This window comes from Taudactylus pleione, unplaced genomic scaffold (assembly GCF_031769625.1).
Source record: "Taudactylus pleione unplaced genomic scaffold, aTauple2 ptg000318l, whole genome shotgun sequence".
In the NCBI taxonomy this organism is placed as follows: Eukaryota; Metazoa; Chordata; class Amphibia; order Anura; family Myobatrachidae; genus Taudactylus; species Taudactylus pleione.
The window spans coordinates 146,711-167,012 of NW_028284719.1; the positions used below are offsets into that span (position 1 = coordinate 146,711).

A 20,302-nucleotide genomic window follows, 5' to 3' on the forward strand; every position below is an offset into this window, starting at 1 on the left:
CCGCTATTCATTGGCCACTATACTAGTGACGTCATGACGTCAGTCACGTCGTGACGTCTCAGATGCCCTGAAATATTCCGGTTTTTGGAATATTTCGGTTTTTGGATTTTCGGATATGGGAGACTCAACCTGTAGTTTTAAAACAACAAGTCAGTCATTGCACAGCCATTGAAGTATACTGTTAAAAGTGTTAAAATAAAATCAAAATAATATGCAGAAGTTCATTTTAACTGATACTGGGCCTGACTCAGCTTTGGGAATACAGCAAGTAACTGTGAATCTGGTCAAACCATGTTGCAATCCAAGGGGTGTAAATACATACATTTTTTTTGCATGCCGGGTAAATACTGGCAGCTTCTGCATGTAGCCCACAAATGCTGCACAGCTTTATTGTTACACTGCAATTTAGATGTCAGCTTGGACACGTCCCTCCCAAATCTAAATCTCTCTGCCCATTTTAAATATGTTCCACCTGCAGTGCAGCATGGTTTCACCAAGATGCACAAATACTATAGCTTACTATTAGCTATATCTTACTCAGGGCCTGATTCAGAGCCGGACGCTATTTGCGCTCGCTCGTTCAGAAAAAGGGGCCGGCTATTTAAATTGAGCGCTCGCTCTTTGCGGTCTGTTTACGCCTCTATGTCTGAGCGAGCGAACGAAACATGCGCTCGCTATTTTGTAAAGACGCCCCCTGGCCACTCGCATCCTATGTCATCTCCGCTATTTATTTGATTAATCGAGTACATCGAAAGGCGTCTGAACTGCTCGCAGTGCTTGTGGTAGGTTTATCCTACCGCAATCATGCGAACAGCTCAGGCTAAGAAACAGCCAAGTGACGTGGTCGATGACGCTGCTTTGTTAATTATGCACACCCTTAAATCTCCTGTTTTGACCGTTTGGCACGCCTGCGTTCGGATCACCACTCCCCGTTTTCAAGCACCTTCCCGTTACCACCCACAAACACCTCATCCTGTCACTCAAATTAGCAGGCACTCGCTATTTTGCGAGCGCTCGATTTCCGACCGCAATGACTGGTTGGCGCATGCGCATTACGACCCATATGCATGCGCAGATGTGCGAACATCGATCAGAGCGAACGAGCGGCCGCTCACGAGCGGCTCTGAATCAGGCCCTCAATTCCCAATGCTGAATCAGGCCCACTGTTCATCATTTTACCCCTCTTTAGCACTGCAGAACAGTTGGGATCCACTGTCTGGTGTAGGGCTGCAATGTATAGATTAAGGGGTCTATTTACCAAGCCTTGGATGGAGATAAAATTGAACGTACTAGCACATAGATCTGCAATAGACCATTAAATATCAGATGTTACTTCCTTCCAAATAATGGTTGTCACAGATGTGGGACTTCAGCGGTACTGATTGGGCAAGGGGGCTGTTATTGTCGAAATTTACATGTGAGTGAAGCTGGTATTTAAGTGACAAAACTTTTAAAACCGTAAGAAATTAATTATTATATTTTGCAGGTATTCGTCTGGAAGATGAGGACATGACCCTAGTACACCTCTGCACATCAGAAGGAGTAAAGATGTCTGGTCAAGATGTCCCTGGTCGATTATGCAGAGAGGCCTACGAGCATCTTCTGCAAAAACAAATCCGAGTGGCCTCTGCCTTTTACATGGCAGCTTTTAGCTGCAACGCCCCCATCGCCCTACAGAGAGTAAAGTCGCTGGACGATGGACAGTACCATGAAGTCATTGACACTTTGCAGGAATGGTGTCTGGGCGAATGTGACATTCCAAAAATAAAATGCGATGGTATGGCCATTGTGTCACTCAACCCTGGAATCGCAGCCGTGTTCCTCTCAACGCTCTGCCCAAATAATTTTGCCGCTTCCATATTCAAAATGGGTACGTTCCTTAAAGGTGGGCGTTATGAGGAGGTGGTGGCCAGATGCAACTCGCTACTGAATGCCTATCCACAATTTTCACTAGAACTCTTGTTGACCAGAGGTCTGGCATGGATACTGTCTCGATCTCGCTCAGCCAACGGGGTAGTCGATTATGTCCAAGTATTCACAAAGCAGAAGGAGGAGGCAAAGCAATATATATGTACTAAACAAAGAGAGTATCTTCCGCAAGTCATCAATGCCTTCCATGACTATGTTTCTTCTTACGAGAACAATAACACTGATGGGACCATGCAAGTCTTGCTTCTTGACTGTTATAGTTTTCTAGCTGCGTTGGTACCCGATGACCTTCAGATCTGCAAAACACAGGCTGCTTACCTATTCGAGGAATGTAAGTTTGAAGAGTGCATAGCTGTTTATTCTCGAGCCATTAAGGCTTTGTCTCTAGAAACTAAGATCAAAGAAGAGAAGATATCTTGTCTTCTGGTGGACCGGGCTGCAGCCTACTACTCTTTAGGATGCCGTACAAAAGAAATGGTTCGGGACTTAGCAGAGGCCTTTTCGGTCAGCCCCTGTCATGCCAGGAAAAGGTTTACGGAGATCTTCTCCAGTCCAGACATTGCTAGAGTAATGGAGCGCTCCAAGTCTTGCATCGAAATGGAATTCAGGGACTTCAGAGAAGCTGTGCGGGCTCGACCGGAGCTCAGATCTGATACGGGCACAGAGATTCTCTTACCAATCATGAAGGCCCTGGAGTTCCTGATTCAGTGCTCTGCTGAGAACAGTCGGGAGATGAACATCCGCCTGGCGGATTGCAAACTTCTTGCTGGAGATTTCCGAGCCTGTCTGGACATTTGCAACCAGCAGATAAATTCTGATCAAAAGACCTATCACAATACGTTGTATGTTCTACGAGGCTTTTGTTACTTCCACGGGAATGAGCATCAAGAGGCGCTGAAGGACTTTCAGAAGATTATAGAAGATGAGTCCCCACACCCTTCCAGCTGCGTGAAAGCTCTCTGTGGGCGAGGACTAGTCCGTATGATAAGTGGAAACCCGTATCTGACTGCCCTGGACTATATCACAGCCTGTAAGCTAAAACTAGATGAGACTTTCCTAACTATCAAATCCTACGTGCCTTGGAACCAGAGAGGTCTTCTCTACAAAGTGTTACAGGAGGAAGGGGAGAAGATGCTGCACAGAAAGTCCTCCGGTACAAATGATAATGGGATAATGAACAGAAGAAACAATCCCGAGCAGGACAGAGTCCCATCTAAAGAATGGTAATACACAACTACTAGCTACAAAAATAATAAGCAACAATACATATTGCAACTTAGCAACATTGGGCCTCATTCAGAGCCGGACGCTCTGAGCAGAGTGCACGCTCTGAATGAGGGCCGGGCTCCATGAAAATGGAGCGTCCTCCTGGACGCTCGTATAGCTGTGGGTCACCACCCACAAGCTATACGAGCGTGCATTGTGATGGCCGCGATGGTCGTGACCATCGCGACCATCGAAATTGCGAGCCGGAGCCTGAGGTTGAGGTTTTCAACCGCAAGCTCCGGAGTGATTTTGGCTCTATCAGAGCCAAAATCACTCCCACTGACATCACTAGTGATGTCAGTGGGGCCGGCTTTTGACGGGAGGCGTTCCCGTGGGAACGCCCCCGTCAGGGAGGCACGCCCCCGGCACGCCCACCAAAGGGGGCGTGCTGTCAATCAACATTGACAGCACGCCCCCTTTGATCGGACACAACGAGCGAAGGACTTTCCTTCGCTCGTCGGGTCTGGCGCATGCGCACGATGGAGCTCCCTCCGTCGTGCGCATGCTCAGTCCATAACATCGACCCACTTGCGAGCGGACAGCCGCTCGCGAGTGGGTCTGAATCAGGCCCTTTGTGTCCATGGCTGATCAGTGCAAGTGGGAGATGTGATGTTTTGCGGAGTTTAGCACATTGTAAAACCTGTATAGCAATGTCCACGGCACCTTATAGTCACATGCATTCAACCCTCAAAACATCACCGAACCTTTCCTATTTCTATAATAACATTATGGTCAAGGATGGAAATTAGCATAAATGTGTTTTTAACCAATGGCAACCAATCCTCTAAGCCAGGGGTGGGGTATATATATTTATTATTTGTGGGCCCGGTGCAGGCCACACACCCTCCTTGTGATGTCACACGGGGCGGGCCCACAATGGTCAGTGATTACAGCAATGCCAGGAGCATCTTGAGTATGCTCCAGGGAGCTGTAAGGTATGCTCCAGGCGGCACTGCTGCATAGATTCTGGGCACCCTGGTAGGCAGATGAGGCTAGCAGAAAAAAGCTCAGAGGTCCAGACCAAATGATTCCGGGGGTCTTATACGGCCCCTGGGCCTGAGGTTCTCCATCCCTGCTCTAAGCAGTCCTGTGCAATTTAAAGCTGATTAAGGGACATGAACGTACATCTTCAATGTTTCCAGGTCTGCAGTTGCGCAGGCACCTTCCCGCGCATGTGCAGAGCGGGTCTTGCGATTATGCTCGCAGACCCCCCCCCAAGCTGCAGCATAACTGACATGTTGGGGTGTTTGGAGGGCGGGGCGCAGGCGTGGCTGGTCACTGTTCCTGGAAACGGGGGAGGGACGGGGCCAGGATCTGCATCGGTGGATGCAGATTCCTAGCCTCTTACGTGACTAGCACCCGGTCAGGCTTCGGGAAGTTTCAGCTCCCGCAGTCTGGCCAAAGGAGCTACCATCGTGACCATTGGTCACAATGGTTACGATGATGATCCCAGCCTGCAACATCAGTCACAGTGCTGGGTTCCCAAATGCAGTAAGGAGGTGTGCGGTTCTACAAATCCATCCTTCTCTGATTCAGGCCCTCAATCTTATAGCTAATTGGATGCTCTTGGTTATCTGTACAACTTTCACCATGTTATTACATTCAAAGTGAGAAATTCTGAGAGATGGTTACGTATCTGAGACTTTTATCTGCTATATAGAGGTGTAAATGTACAAACGGCGAGCTGCAGTCAGCCGCAGGGTGTTGTCTATTCAGCAGATTTAAAGCTGCAACTATTTATAAGGCAATACTACCAACCTCTTTACTAAATCTAAATCTAGTGGCTTAATCGCCCAAATCCTGTGACTGCCTGCAGCTCGCAGGCTGTTACATTTGCCCTATAGCGTGCCAAAGATTGATGAAGGGTAATTAGTTAATATTTATTAGAGATGTACGGGTTTGGTTCCCAGAGAACCGACAACAACCGAATTTAGGGGTTCCGGTCAGAATCACTTTGGGGTCAAGTGTCAAACCCAGTCCCGGTTCGGATCTTCTCGTGGTTTGGAACTGGGATTTAACAACCAAACTTGGGTTTTGGATTGCATGCTACCAGGTCACAATTATATAATTTCAGCTGGTTTTTTTTTTAAATACAGATCCAAAACCAAAACACAAAGATGAATCCGGATCCAAAACCAAAACACGGGGGTCGGTGCACATCTCTAATATCTACATCTCCATTCCCACCTCACTCCTCCAGTGCTCTCTAGGGATCAGAAATCCGCACCCTCATCAGCATCGCAGTACTTTGTGTCCCGGTGTTGGTAGCTGGGAGAAGGGAACGTTGAATGAGCGCTGTGTAAGATTCTAAATTAGGGGCCACGATTCTGTCCAATCAGGGCCGCTGTTAAGACGTTGATACTGACCTGTTTGAATTTCAGCTTCTTCCAGGTTGTCAACACATAATTGCTGCGACCAGTGATGGATTAAGATGATTTTGGGCCCTGGGCTCTATGGGCCCCATCCCACACATGAGTGTCGACAACATGTCGAGACTTATATTACGAGCTGTATAGTATATGTTTGACACACAGCAAAGACTCATGTGCTCCTTCAGCTGTATCTCTCTCGGTCATGTACTACATTGCGCTCCCCCCAACTCCTGTGCAAACATTGGGCCTGATTCAGCAACTGCGATCGCAGCTCCGTAATTGCACGCAGTGCTGCTGCGAAAATATACTAATGTCTGCCAACGAGCATAGAGACACCCACTACCGCTTTCTCACATCCCTAATACCTCACAGTCCTGAGTATACATCGGTAACATCGAGTAACATCGGCCCGTCACAATGACAGCTGCTCTGACCTGTCTCAGAAATTGAAAGTCTGGTCACAAGCAGTGAGTAAGTACACAAGCTGTGTATGCCGTCGCAGTGGATAAATTATGCACGGCCATGCAACGGCGTTCAAACGGACAGGCATGCCTGCGTTTCTCCAACCACCCCCCTTCCCCCCCGTCCTCATTCCCAAATACTGGCAGCATGTCGCTCACTCTGCGGTGGATTCCTGTGTGTGTGCGTGACCGCAGGGCCTGATTCAGACCAGGACGCTATTTGCGTCCGCTCGCTGGCTAAAAGGGGCCGGCTATTTAAATCATGCGCTCGCACTGCGTCGCGTAAAGCCGCCCACTAAGTAATAGCGAGCGGCCGCACTATGAGCTCACACCTGTATAAAGACGCCCCTTGGCCACTAGCAACACACGTCATCTCCGGCAGTTGTAGGATTAATCGGGAACATCGAGAGCCATCGGAGCTGCTCGCAGCGCTTGTGGTAGCCTTTTACAACCACAACATTGCGAGCAGTTCTGGCTAAAATACACCCAAGTCACATGTGTAATGAAGCTACTTTGCTAATTATGCACACCCATTAAACGCCGTTCTGACGGTCGGGCACGCCAGAAATTTGCACATCCACACCCCCGTTTACAAGCACCTTCCCCTGTTACCACCCACAATCTGTCACTCAAAATAGCCTAATCCCATTTTTTTTCTGGAGTTTGTATTCTGCCCATTTAAAAAAAAAAAATCAGGACTCCTATTTATAATGTGATGCTTTGTAACAGTGGCAATTTTCTGGCAGCTTAGCCTTTAGTATATCTGAAGGTTTGAAAACCGCCTTAAAAAGTAAACCTCCAAAAACCTGTCTGTCTGATAAAACGACCCTTTAGTAAATCTCCCCCTAAGGGTCTTTTACAAACACGCAGAAGTGGAATCTCGCGTGCCAAATTTCTTGTGTGATGTCATCAAACTGCTCCTTTTTACAGGAAGCGTAGACTCATGTGCCACGATGGAGACTTCTGCCGTGGTTTAAAAATCAGCTGTTTTTGAATGGGACATATTCTACACCTCTCCGTTTCACTGAAGTAGAAAAGACCCTTCTAGGTTCACTTTGAGCCACATAATAAAAATTCTCGAACACACGTGGGACATATAGTAAATATTGTCTTGGTGTCCCCTGGCAGTGTTTTACAGTCTCCATCATGTGCATTTCCAAGTTTATCCACAAAGTTTAGGTGCAGATCGATTGTACAACATGAAATGTGGATAGTGGACAAATAGGTGCGATGGCGCACATCAAGTAGCATTGCACTTTCTGTGGTTTGTAAATAGGGATGAGCGGGTTCGGTTCCCTGAGAACCGAACCCACCCGGACTTCGGGGATCCGGGGCGATCCGAGCCCAAGCTCGGATCTCCCTGTCTGCCCCGGATCCCTCTCCCGAGGCAAAACCTCGAGATCTGCTGTCGGATCTCGAGGTTTTGCCTCGAGCGGCCATTTAAAAAAAAATGCCTTTGCCTTTAATGGGCAAAGTGCTGATTGGCTGACAGAGCCGTCTGTCACGGCTCTCAGCCAATCAGCATTATGGTGCTCATTTGCATGTAGCACGGACTCGTGAGATCCGTGCTACATGCATCTGTGTGATTGACAGTGACACAGAGCACAGATGGGTCAGTGAGACCCGTCTGTGCTGCTGTGTATTTCAATGACACAGATGCACGCACGGACCAGGAGATCCGTGCTACTTGCATCTGTGTCATTGACACAGAGCACTAACGGGTCCGTGAGACCCGTCTGTGCTGCTGTGGTAAATAAAAAAGAAAAAACCTGTGTAAAAAGAGAAAAAAATGGCGTGCCCCCCCCCCCAAAAAAAGAGCAACCAGCCCCGGGCATTAGTGACCCAGTGCTGGGTGTGCTTAAATACAGGGGACAAACGACATAGGGGTCCCCTGTACTTAAACACAACCAGCACCGGGCTAGTCAGAACCAGAGCTGGTTGCCAAAATACGGGGGACAAACGACGTAGGGGTCCCCCGTATTCTGCGCAACCAGCTCTGGGCTCTGATCCGGTCCTGGTTCTGGAAATACAGGGGAAAAAAATGAGTAGGGTTCCCCTGTATGTTCCAGAACCAGCACTGGACTTTTTCTAGCGGGGGGCTGATGCCACAGCCAGGGGAGCCCTTTCACCGGGCCCCCCAGCCGCAGCATCAGCCCTGACCGCTAGTCAGCCCAGGCCGGGGATCCCTGGAGAGCTGGGGACCCCCCCAATAAAGGGGTCACCCTCTCCAGGGCACCCCAGGCCCAGGCTGATAGCCCGGGGCTATCCCCGCCACCCCTGGTGGCGGTGGGTGGCGGGTTGATTGTGTGGTGTGGTGTAAATAAAGAATATCAAACATTGGCCCTCATTCAGAGCCGCTCGTTAGCGGCAGTACGCTCGTTCCGAGCGATGTTTGCACATCTGCGCATGCGTACGGTTTTTAGTACGCATGCGCGAACCAGTCAGTGCGGCCGAAAATCGTTGGTACGCAATATAGCGAGTGCCTGCTATTTTGAGTGACAGAATGAGGCGTATGTGGGTGGTAACAGGGGAAGGTGCTTGAAAATGGGGAGTGGAGATCCGAACGCAGGCGTGCTTAAAGGTCAAAACGGGCGTTTTATGGGTGTGCATATTTAAAACAGCAGCGTCAGTGACCACGTCACTGGGTTATTTTATAGCCAGAACTGCTCGCAAATTTGTGGTAGCAAACACCAACCACAAGAATAGCGAGCAGTTCATACGCTGGTCGATGTACTCGATTAATCTAATAAATAGCGGACATGACGTAGGATGCGAGCGGCCAGGGGGCGTTTTTAACAAATAAACGAGCGTATGTTTTGCTCGCTCGTTCAGACTTAGAGGTGTGAACAGACTGCAATGTGCGTACGGATCATTTGAATAGCCACCCCTTGTTTTTAAACGAGCGACCACAAATAGCGAACGGCTCTGAATGAGGGCCATTGTCTTTACAAGTAGAACTGCAAGTCCCAGCAAGCCTGCCCCGCATGCTGGTACTTGGAGAACCACAAGTACCAGCATGCAGGGCATTAAGGGCCCACTAGTACCTGTAGTTCACCTGTAAAAAAATGTTTAAAAAAAACACAGGACACACACACCGTGACAGTATAAGTTTATTAAACATACATACACACACACACACACACACACATGTACACATACTCACCTATGTAACCCTGTAGCATCGGTCCACTTGTCCGGTAAAGTATCCATAGGGGACCTGTGAAAAAAAACATACTCACCATCTCCTATGCGAGGTTCTGTCCTCTTCGTTCCAAAGTAGGCATCCCCGGACTTGGCAAAAAAAAAAAAAACGAAAACGCGATCCACGAACTTAGTACCGTTCTATAGAACGGTACTTCCCGAATGAGAGCTTAGCGGCGGGGTATCACCATGGAAACCCCGCTGCTAAGCGTTCATTGGCTGAGAGAGGCCATCTCCCGTCTCTCTCAGCCAATGAACGGCTCCCTCCATTGTAGTCAATGCTGGGAGCCGCAAGGTTATTAAAGTTTACCCTGCGGTTCCCACCATTGACTACAATGGAGGGAGCCGTTCATTGGCTGAGAGACGGGAGATGACCTCTCTCAGCCAATGAACGCTTAGCAGCGGGGTTTCCATGGTGATACCCCGCCGCTAAGCTCTCATTCGGGAAGTACCGTTCTATAGAACGGTACTAAGTTCGTGGATCGCGTTTTCGTTTTTTTTTTTTGCCAAGTCCGGGGATGCCTACTTTGGAACGAAGAGGACAGAACCTCGCATAGGAGATGGTGAGTATGTTTTTTTTCACAGGTCCCCTAGGGATACTTTACCGGACAAGTGGACCGATGCTACAGGTTACATAGGTGAGTATGTGTACATGTGTGTGTGTGTATGTATGTTTAATAAACTTATACTGTCACGGTGTGTGTGTCCTGTGTTTTTTTAAACATTTTTTTTACAGGTGAACTACAGGTACTAGTGGGCCCTTAATGCCCTGCATGCTGGTACTTGTGGTTCTCCAAGTACCAGCATGCGGGGCAGGCTAGCTGGGACTTGCAGTTCTACTTGTAAAGACAATGTTTGATATTCTTTATTTACACCACACCACACAATCAACCCGCCACCCACCGCCACCAGGAGTGGCGGGGATAGCTCCGGGCTATCAGCCTGGGCCTGGGGTGCCCTGGAGAGGGTGACCCCTTTATTGGGGGGGTCCCCAGCTCTCCAGGGATCCCCGGCCTGGGCTGACTAGCGGTCAGGGTTGATGCTGCGGCTGGGGGGCCCGGTGAAAGGGCTCCCCTGGCTGTGGCATCAGCCCCCCGCTAGAAAAAGTCCAGTGCTGGTTCTGGAACATACAGGGGAACCCTACTCATTTTTTGTCCCCTATATTTCCAGAACCAGGACCGGATCAGAGCCCAGAGCTGGTTGCGCAGAATACAGGGGACCCCTACGTCGTTTGTCCCCCGTATTTTGGCAACCAGCGCTGGTTCTGACTAGCCCGGTGCTGGTTGTGCTTAAGTACAGGGGACCCCTACGTCGTTTGTCCCCTGTATTTAAGCACACCCAGCACTGGGTTACTAATGCCCGGGGCTGGTTGCTCTTTTTTGGGGGGGTGCACGCCATTTTTTTCTTTTTTTACACAGGTTTTTTTTTTTTTTTTTACCACAGCAGCACAGACGGGTCTCACGGACCTGTCATTGCTCTGTGCCAATCACACAGATGCATGTAGCACGGATCTCCCGGGTTCGTGCTACATGCAAATGGGCACCATAACGCTGATTGGCTTCCTGTCTGCCACTGCAGTGCCACTCCTAGATGGGCCACGTGTTTGTGCCGCCCCCTTGTGTCGCTTAGCATAGTCATCCAGCTTCCTCGGTACAACCTTTTGGCCTAAAAACAATATTGTGAGGTGTGAGGTGTTCAGAATAGAGTGGAAATGAGTGGAAATTAATGTTATTGGGGTTATTAATAGCGTAGGAACAAAAAAAGGCCCATTTATGTGATTTTAGCGTTTTTTTTTTATTTTTTAAGAAAAAATCCAGATCCAAAACACAAAACCCAGAACCCAAAACACGGAAGGGTGGTTTTGGCAAAACCAATCCAGATCCAAAACACGAAGAAAGATCCAGATCCAAAACCAAAACACAAAACACGAAAAGTGTCCGGTGCACACCCCTATTTGTAAATAGCATTGGTACTTTACGGAGAGCAAGAACATTTTCTTCCTTAAAGCTTGGAAGTTTTGTCAACATGTTCTAGACGATGCCCTATGGGGGATATGTACTAAGCTCTGAAAAGTGATAAACTGGTGAGTGATAAACCACCAACCAATCAGCTCCCAACTGTTTGAAAAATGACAGTTGGGAGCTGAGTGGCTGCTGGTTTATCACTCTCCAGTTTATCACTTTTCAGAGCTTACTACATCTCCCCCATTGTCACTGTTGGTAGACTGCGTTAGAGAGAAGCCAATAACAGTCACCATAATTTTGCTTATTCTTTAGTGATGTTTCAGGTGTACACCAGCTGGCCATCCTCCTCATGATGCTGGATACCACCGATGATGTTTGCCGGATCCTCTGCACAGACTCCCTCTACCAAATGGATCGCATAGAAGAAGCTCGCAAGATGCTGTCTCTGGCGCTCAACAGCAGTTCTCAGAGATCCCCCGTGCTCGCCAGGCTGGCATTGCTGCAGTTTAAAAAAGGATTTATTTACGATGGAAACCAGGTATTGTCTTCAAGTGTTTCTCCGGCCACCAGATGGCAGCATTGGGCTTAAAAGTTCATTTGAAAAAAAGTTTTCACAAGAACAGGATTATTACTTTATTATGAATTATTATTATAATTATTATAATTATTTTTAATAATACAGGTTGAGTCTCCCATATCCAAAATGCTTGGGACCAGGGGCATTTTGGATATTGGAATATTCCGTATTTTGGAATATTTGCATAAAATAATTAAATATCTTGGGGATGGGACCTGTTTAAACACAGAATGCATTTATGTTTTATATACACCTTATACACATAGCTTGAAGGTAATTTTATACAATATTTTTTATAATTTTGTGCATCAAAAAAAGTTTGTGTACATGCATGAAATTCATTTATGTTTCATATACACCTTATACACACAGCCTGAAGGTAATTTTATACTATACTTTTAATAATTTGTGCTTTAAACAAAGTTTGTCTACATTGAACCATCAGAAATCAAAGGTTTCACTTTCTCAGTCATGCTAAATATATTCCGTATTTCGGAATATTCCATATTTCGGAATATTTGGCTATGGGAGACTCAACCTGTATTATTATTATCCTTTATGTATATAAGATCAGCTAGGTCCAATATTTATCTATCCACGTCAGTCCTAGGGATAGACATTGGAAGCCGATGGTTAGCAACCATCGATGTTTCTGATTCCATGGCAGTACTATTTCCATCAAATACCGGGAATTCGCTGCTTGCCAGCAATCGGGTGCAGCTGTCCGATGACCATACGATGTTTGGCTGTGGGGGGAAAGCACACACCGCTGCCCTTCATAGCAGAGCAGCGGGTGAGTAGAAAGAGAAGAGACCCTGTGTGCATCTATTCTCAGAGTAAGGGGAGCCTGGGGGCAGCCCAGCATCTCGGAGAGTGCTGGGAACGCCCCAACAGTGACGTGGGCAGGGGGGGGGGGGTCTGCGAAGCTCCCTTTTCAGATAATAGTATAACCATCGCAATGGTAATACTATCGAATGGTTGCAATGTGACGGTTAGTTACCATTGCATCACTGGATTTGATGTTGGAAGCCCAGAAACCATTCGATGCCAGGCTCCCGAATTCCATTCCTAGTGTTCAATGATCAATGACCACACACAGCCGCACAGCCAAACATACACTTAAGGCAATTTAGTCGGAAGTCCATTAAGCCAGCAGTATGTCTCCTGGTCTGTGGGAGGAAACCAGAGCACCTGGAGGAGACCCAGGCAAACTCGGAGATCACAGAAGCCTCACAGGATGTGGGCAGGGGTGTATCTATAATGGGTGCTGGGTATGCGGTGCACACGGGCCCCTGGGTCCTGAGGGCCCACACCGCACACCCTGCATCCATGGTTAATGATACTTACCTGTCCGCAGATTCTGATGTGCTGCACCGCAGAGCCGGACTGGCGCTGCGGAGCAGCAACAAAATCACTGGGAAAATGGCGTCGCCCATATTCCCGGTGACACGCGCATGCGCAGAAAAGATGTCCCGGGAAAAAGGCGCGGGTGGCATTTTCCCGGAGACCCGCGCATGCGCAGTAGATTCTGGCATCAAGCGAGAATCTTTTGCGCTCAGTGCGCTGACAGAGAGTAGGGGGCCCAAACGGAGGCTGCACACGGGCCCCCTCCTCTCTTAAAATGCTCCTGCCTGCACTCATGTTTAATACTTACCTCTCCGGAGTCCCGCGTTGGCAGTGGCAGCGCTGTAGAAATCAGCAATTTGCACATGCAGAGTTGATAAATCCCCGGGAAAATGGCCAGCGCACCTTTTTCCCAGAGACCAGGACAAGGGGGGGGGGGAGGGGGGACCATGGAGATTGCACATGGACTCTGTGGCGGCTCCAGGGGTGAGGCTGCAGCGCAGTCCAAAATTCAAATAGGGGAGCCACACCAACTGCCAGTGAGTCCCGGCCATCTATGTTTGGCAGTGTTTGGAGTGGCAGTTGGTGTGGTTCCCCTAGAGCCGCCACTGCTACTAACGGAAACAATGGTAGGAGAGATAGTTGATAGAATAAAAGGGATTACACCGAGAGAATTGTCTCTACATGGACAAGCTATAGTGATGCCTTTTTTATTTTTTAATATATATAAAACCAGAGAACTTCAGTTAAAAAAACAAACAAAACATTTTTTTTGTAATGTTACAGGTTTTTTTTATGATTTTGGTCACTATTTGATATACTGTTTTTTTGTTTGTCTGCACTGTAGCTGATGTTTTAAGGGTTTATTCCACCTTTATGTTGATAATTTTGATAAGTATCCTCCCACCACCCTTTACCTGAATTCTGGGGTCCCTGAGATTACCCCTCTGCACCATGTCAGGAGCAGGCATAGGGCCCGATTCAGCAAGGATCGCTCTTACGATAGCGTCTGCAGTCGGCCGATTATTGCGTATGCATTGCAGTGCGGGTGCGTGAGGTAGCATTGCGATTGCTCTGTGGCCCTGATTCAGACCCGGTCGCCCTGACAGAGCGCTAGTTCTGAATCAGGGCCGGGCTTTTTTTTTTTTTTTTGAACGGCCTCCTGGCCACTCGCATAGCTGTGGGTGACCACCCACAGCTACAGCGAGCAGCCATGATGATGGTCGCGATGGTCAAGACCATCGCGACCATCGGGCTTGCGACGAGACCCTTGTGGTAGGGTCTCGTTACCGCAAGCCCCAGAGAGATTTCGGCTCTAACAGAGCCGAAATCTCTCCCACTGACATCACTTGTGATGTCAGTGGGGCCGGCCCCCAAACGGCAGGCATTCTCATGGGAACGCCTCAGTCTGGGCAGCCACCCCCCCGGCCTGCCCACCAAAGGGGACGAGCTGTCACTCAACATCGACAGCTCCCCCCCTTTGTTGCGAGACCTGGAGCGACGGAGTGCCCGTCGCTATCCGGGTCTCGCGCATGCGCACGACGGAGCCGGCTCCGTCGTGCGCATGAGCTCTGGGCCACCATCGACCCGGTTGCGAGCGCTCAGCGCTTGCGGCCTGGTCTGAATCAGGCCCTGTGTTCACTCATGGAGTTACAGACCCATCGCAGAATAATTGATGTCAGGGCAGAGTTTGGGGGTGGTGATCGGGGGAAGTGGTTGGAGAACCGCAGGCATGGCTGTCCGTTTGAACGCCGTTACATTGACATGCATAAATTATCCACTGCGACAGCATACACTACTCACTGCGTGCCACCAGGTTAGCAATTTCTAAGTAAGGTCAGACTTGCTATAAATCTGTGTGAGGGACCGATGTTACTCGATGTTCCCGATGTGTACGGAGGATTGCAAATTAATACGGATGTGTGAATGCAGTAGTGGGAGGTAATGAGCGTCTCTATGCTGGCTGTGCGACGGCATTGCAATTATAGTCATTAGCATATTTTTGAAGCAGAGATCCATGCGTAATCGCAACTGCGATCGCAATAGTGGTCAGTAATGACTCATCTCTATAGAAATTGCAAATTACTCACAAATCCTAAGCTTTATTGTTGGGCCAAATAGTATTATGGACCCCAACAGTGCAGAGGGGGGTCCCCCATAATCAAAGAAAGAGGGGACAAAGGGGGATAGATGGTTACTTTAAAAAAAAATTACTATAAGATGGAATTGACCTGCTTTAAAGATTAGCAATTTCTGGATGTACTTAGTACTTTTTCTCAGCAGAGGGCGATATAGTACTGTACTTGCTGAAATGTTTTACTGTTTGGGAATATAGGGCCTGATTCAGCAAGGAACGCACAGAAGAGAACGCACGCACTCAGCCGATGTTTTAGCTCTGCTCATGCGTATGCATCGCAGTGCGCGAACTAGCTATTGCGATGGGTACTGCGTGTGCACAGCCAACGCAGACCCAGAGAAAAGTGATTGACAGGAAGCGCCATTTTGTGGTGGTGGACGGGCAAACGCAGGCGTGCCTGTGCGTTTGGACGGCGTTTTAGGGGCGTGCATAATTAAGCCCTTGCGGCCACAGCCGTAGCCTGAGGTCTAGTTGCACGCAGGAAGCGGCACACATCCTGCATGGAGTCAGGTCAACCATTAATATGCTAATGTGTTCGATGGTTCTCAATGTTACCGATGTTTCCGCTGTTTTGCGTGATATAACAGAAAGCACGTTAAGGGAAGTGGGAGGTATTGTGTTTTGCTAGGCGTCTGCTTATTCTGCGTGCGTATGCATTTATTAGCATATACTCGCAGCGGACGGGTGCGCACGTCTCCATCCGTGCGTTCCTTGCTGAATCCGGCGCACAGTGTGTACACAACGCTGCTGATAAGAGAACATACTTTCAATGTGACGCAGGGAAATTTGTCAAAGTCCACTTTATGGCTTATGTGATGATCGCAAGGCGCCAATAAGCATTTCCTAAAGCAGTCCCAGAGAGCAGATGTGTTGAGCTGCGTCATTGTATCTGGCTGTTCCTGCTCGGAAATACTAAGCGGAAAATGTTATCAATTTTTATTTCTTTTTTTTATGAAATTGACATGAAATGTTGATAATTACTATGGAAATCACTTATATGTTTTCTTTTTTAAATATATGAAAGCTAAAGGAAAATGACATGATTTAAGGTGGAATCAAGGATCACATTTTGCATGAGATGCATCCGGCCACTCATCGCCTGCGTGCTAGCTTTAATTACGCCGGTATGCATGAAAGAAATTCGCAAAGGACAGCTCTACCAATAGAAGCTGTCCTTTGTAATAGAGGAACTTCCGGTTTTATAAGCTAGAAGTCCCTCTAGCATCCTACGCACGCCACAGGAGACACTGGGAGATCCGATTGTGTCCTTCTCAGTGAATTTGGCCAAGAGAAGCGCACAGGCTTCTAGACTGCAACGCGCTGGCTCCATGAAGCTTGGTGCATATGAAAAATGCGGTGAAGCCAGGGAAAACTGCATTTTCTTGGGTTTGACGGCATAATAGATCATAGTGCATCCTGTCCTTAGTCTTACATTAATTTCCTACTGCCACATTAAGATCCCGTTTCACCATGGAATGTGGGAGGGTGACCTGCTCTTCTGGGGAAGTGGATACATAATGGAGAGAGAAGGGGGATAGGGAGGAGGGCAGAGGGAGGAAGAGGAGGGTAGGAGACTGTCCGATCACTTACCTGCAGTGCAGCATACAGTAGGTGGCCAAAGGGAAGGAAGTCAGCACGTCCGCGGCAGGGGCGCCCACATCGGGGCTCTGCTATACAGAGACAGGCTCCTAAGGCTCTAGATTGCCTAACAGGTGATCCAGAAAATACATACATATAGACATACATACAGAAAATTTAATTATCTAAGGTAATAAAGGTCATCTACATAAATATACTCCTATTTATCATCCACACACAAAAAGGAGATTCACAGCTACTCCAAACATCAATGCTTCCAGGGGTAAATATGATTTCTGCTACCTCAGGTCACGAGGGCTGAGGCGTCACCAGGTTTGCTGACACCCGGTGCGCACTCTCGATACCCCTGGGGCGCCTGAGGCGCGCCTGGCCGTAAAGGGGATGTGGCCTCAATAAAGGGGCGTGGCCCTTCTATGACCGGAGCCGGGTGCTGCAGGAAAATGTCGCACTGCAGCACTCTGCTCCTGCCACTGCAGAGGAGCCGGCGTTTTGGTGCCACCCCCTGTGAGGGTGATACCCGGGTGCAGCCCGCACCCCCCTCATGACGCTACCGGTCGAGGGTTATGCTAAAATAACAAACTAAAAACAATGTGTCAACTGTTTAGTGTTCCAATGTTAAACAACGACCTTTTGAACCATTTAACTCCTTCGACCTAAATATATGTCTACAGAATGATGGTCAACCTGATGACCAGGTCGAACTTGTGACAGTCGACATTCAGAATGTGTCGACCTTCTGGTGTCGATCTGAAAGTTTACCTTTTTTTTTTTATCGACCGGATACCCTCTTGAAGGCTACGGGGCCACTTCAAAGAATAAATGTTCAGATATGAGGCATTAACGTATAGCATCACCACCCTGCAACGTGACAGCTGAAGCTCCTCCCACATCTCGTGGAGAGTGGTCATTTGAGCAGCTATGACATCACTGGCTCCACCCCTGAGTATCATGTCACCAAGCCACAGCTCTCATTTGTACACAACTCTGCAAATCTGCTGACTTTCCGATTGTTTAGCGTAGATCAAACACCACCACCCCCCCAGTCCCCAACTCAGCAACCTGTTACAGTAAGAAAGCTGTTTTAATATAAATGATAACTTATGATTTTTCTGTACCTGTCTAAAAACCCACTGGACAGGATTTTGTCTGACTGGGCTAGCATACAGATGGGATTACCCAGAAGTCCTTTGCCTTAGGAGGAGCTTATTTGCTTGTTAAGCCACCAAATATAGTATACTGTATTTGCCTAGCCAAATCTACCTAAATAATGTAACATCATTATTTATGTACAGTATGTAAGCAAAAGCACGCCTAGCTACTTTCCTTATGGGCTATCCAGGTGATTATTGGGGGGACAAGTGCAGGTGGAAGGGGAGTGAGAGTGGTTTTATGAAGTGCGTCTATGCAGCATAATGATGTAACGTCTATGTTCTCTGCAATACACAGCGATAGCGGGCCGGTGATGGCACGATTCAGAGCGAATCATGTCATTATGCCCTTAGCACCACCAGCTGCCTGCCTCCTCCGAGCTTGCAGAACACCCTCAAAGAGTAGGCAAGGATGAAGTAATGCAATGTACAAAGTAGATGACTAGTTTTTAAAGCAGGGTCTGTTTATGCTTTCGCTATATTTTAATAGTTTGTATTAATGACTGGTTTAAAAGGATTTTAAAAGTAAATGTTTACATAATAAATACATATGCCTCATGTCACCATGTCTCTCCAGCCTCATGCTCCCCAGGGTCTCTCCAGCATCATGCCTCCCCTATTTCTTTCCAGACTCATGCCTCCCCCCTGTATGTCTCCAGCCTCATGCATCCCCCTGTGTCTCACCAGCCTCATGTCTCCCCCTATGTCTTTGCAAACTCATGCCTCCCCCCTGTATGTCTCCAGCCTCATGCATCCCCGTCTCTCCAGCCTCATGCCTCCCCCTATGTCTTTCCAGATTCATGCCTCATCCTGTGTATCTCCAGCCTCATGCATTCCCCTGTGTCTCTCCAGCTTCATGCCTCCCCTTATGTCTTTGCAGACTCATGCCTCCCCCCTGTATGTCTCCAGTCTCATGCATCCCCCTGTGTCTCTCCAGCCTCATGCCTCCCCCGTCTTTCCAGACTCATGCCTCCTCCTGTATGCCTCTAGCCTCATGCATCCCCATTGTGTTTCTCCAGCCTCATGCCTCCAATGTGTTTATTGAATCTCTGTCCCCCCCTCCATCTATCTCTGTCATCTGTCACCCCCATCTATTTGTTCTATGTTTGGGGGGGATTGTGGGTGGTGCTGTGCAGAGGGGTTTCACTGTCAGGGCAACCAGTGGAGAGGGTAAGGTTTGCGCTAATGAAGGGGGGAGGATCGCCAGCTCCAAGCACTGACCTTCTCCAACCTTCCCATCTCTATCCCACCTGCACATACCCACCTATCTCTCATCTCTATTCCTTCCTGACCCCTCCTCCTGTCTGTTTTTCTTTTCCCTCTGCCACCCTCACCTCCTCTCTCTGTATCATCACTGCCCTCCCCCCATTTCTGCCTCTTCCCCAATGTCTCCCATAGGGAGGGAGAATTTAGACTATTTATAGTATGGATACCTCCCATCATGTACAAATGCAGAATCAAACAAAATAAGCCCCACCGATCTGAAAACGCCCCATCCCAAAATGTCATTGTGTTCACCAATTTCACATAAGCTCCACCCCTTTTAAAGTCCACCATCCTGGTGAAATTGCAATACAGTAGTTGGCAGGCATGGTATAGTGCAGGGGTGTAACTAGGCACTGAACGTCCCAAAGCAAAAGTTTGTAAGGACCCCTATGTACCACACAATGGTAAATAATGTATATAAGACATGTAACTTTGACAAGAAAGATGCCCCCCCCCAAGATCTGGAGCTCATAGCTGCTGCACCCCTTGCACCTATGGTAGTTATGCCCATGGTATACTGCATACAGGGGCGTTTCTAGAGAGGAGGGGGCCCGTGTGCAGTCTCCGACACGGGCCCCCTCCTCTCCGCCCAGCGGCCGGCAGCGAACTGAGCTGTGCGCGGCCAGCGCCGGAGTTATAGACTCTGGGCACTAGAGTGTGCCCAGAGTCTATAGTGTATGCACAGGTCACTGGGAAAATGGCCGCGGCGGCCATTTTCCCTGTACCGTGCATGCGCAAAAGATGGGAAAATGGCCGCCGCGGCCATTTTCCAGTCGTTTTACAGCACCGGACGCCCGCACCGACGTGGGACTTCGGAGAGGTAAGTAATATTATGGGTGCAGGGTGTGCGGTGTGGGGCCCCCCTGGACCCAGGAGCCCATGTTCCCCGCACACCCTGCACCCATTATAGATACGCCCCTGACTGCATATAAAAGTGACCCCCACATACTTATCTACACCCCCTATTGGACCTGCTTTGCCATGACAGGTCTGGTTATGAGATGACTTTTTACACTGGAATAACTTTGCCCTTTGAGT

At 48.5% G+C, this 20,302-nt stretch overlaps 1 protein-coding gene across 1 annotated transcript in view; it reads left to right on the forward strand.

The window, feature by feature from the left end:
* The window catches only part of TTC34 (tetratricopeptide repeat domain 34), a 155,731-nt gene that overhangs the window by 13,812 nt on the left and 121,617 nt on the right, over positions 1 to 20,302 (forward strand). Inside the window, exons 2-3 of the mRNA XM_088442863.1 lie at positions 1,487 to 3,152; positions 11,506 to 11,731. Coding sequence (XP_088298989.1) covers positions 1,510 to 3,152; positions 11,506 to 11,731 — 1,869 coding nt within the window. The 5' untranslated portion in view covers positions 1,487 to 1,509. The remainder of the gene's footprint in view (positions 1 to 1,486; positions 3,153 to 11,505; positions 11,732 to 20,302) is intronic.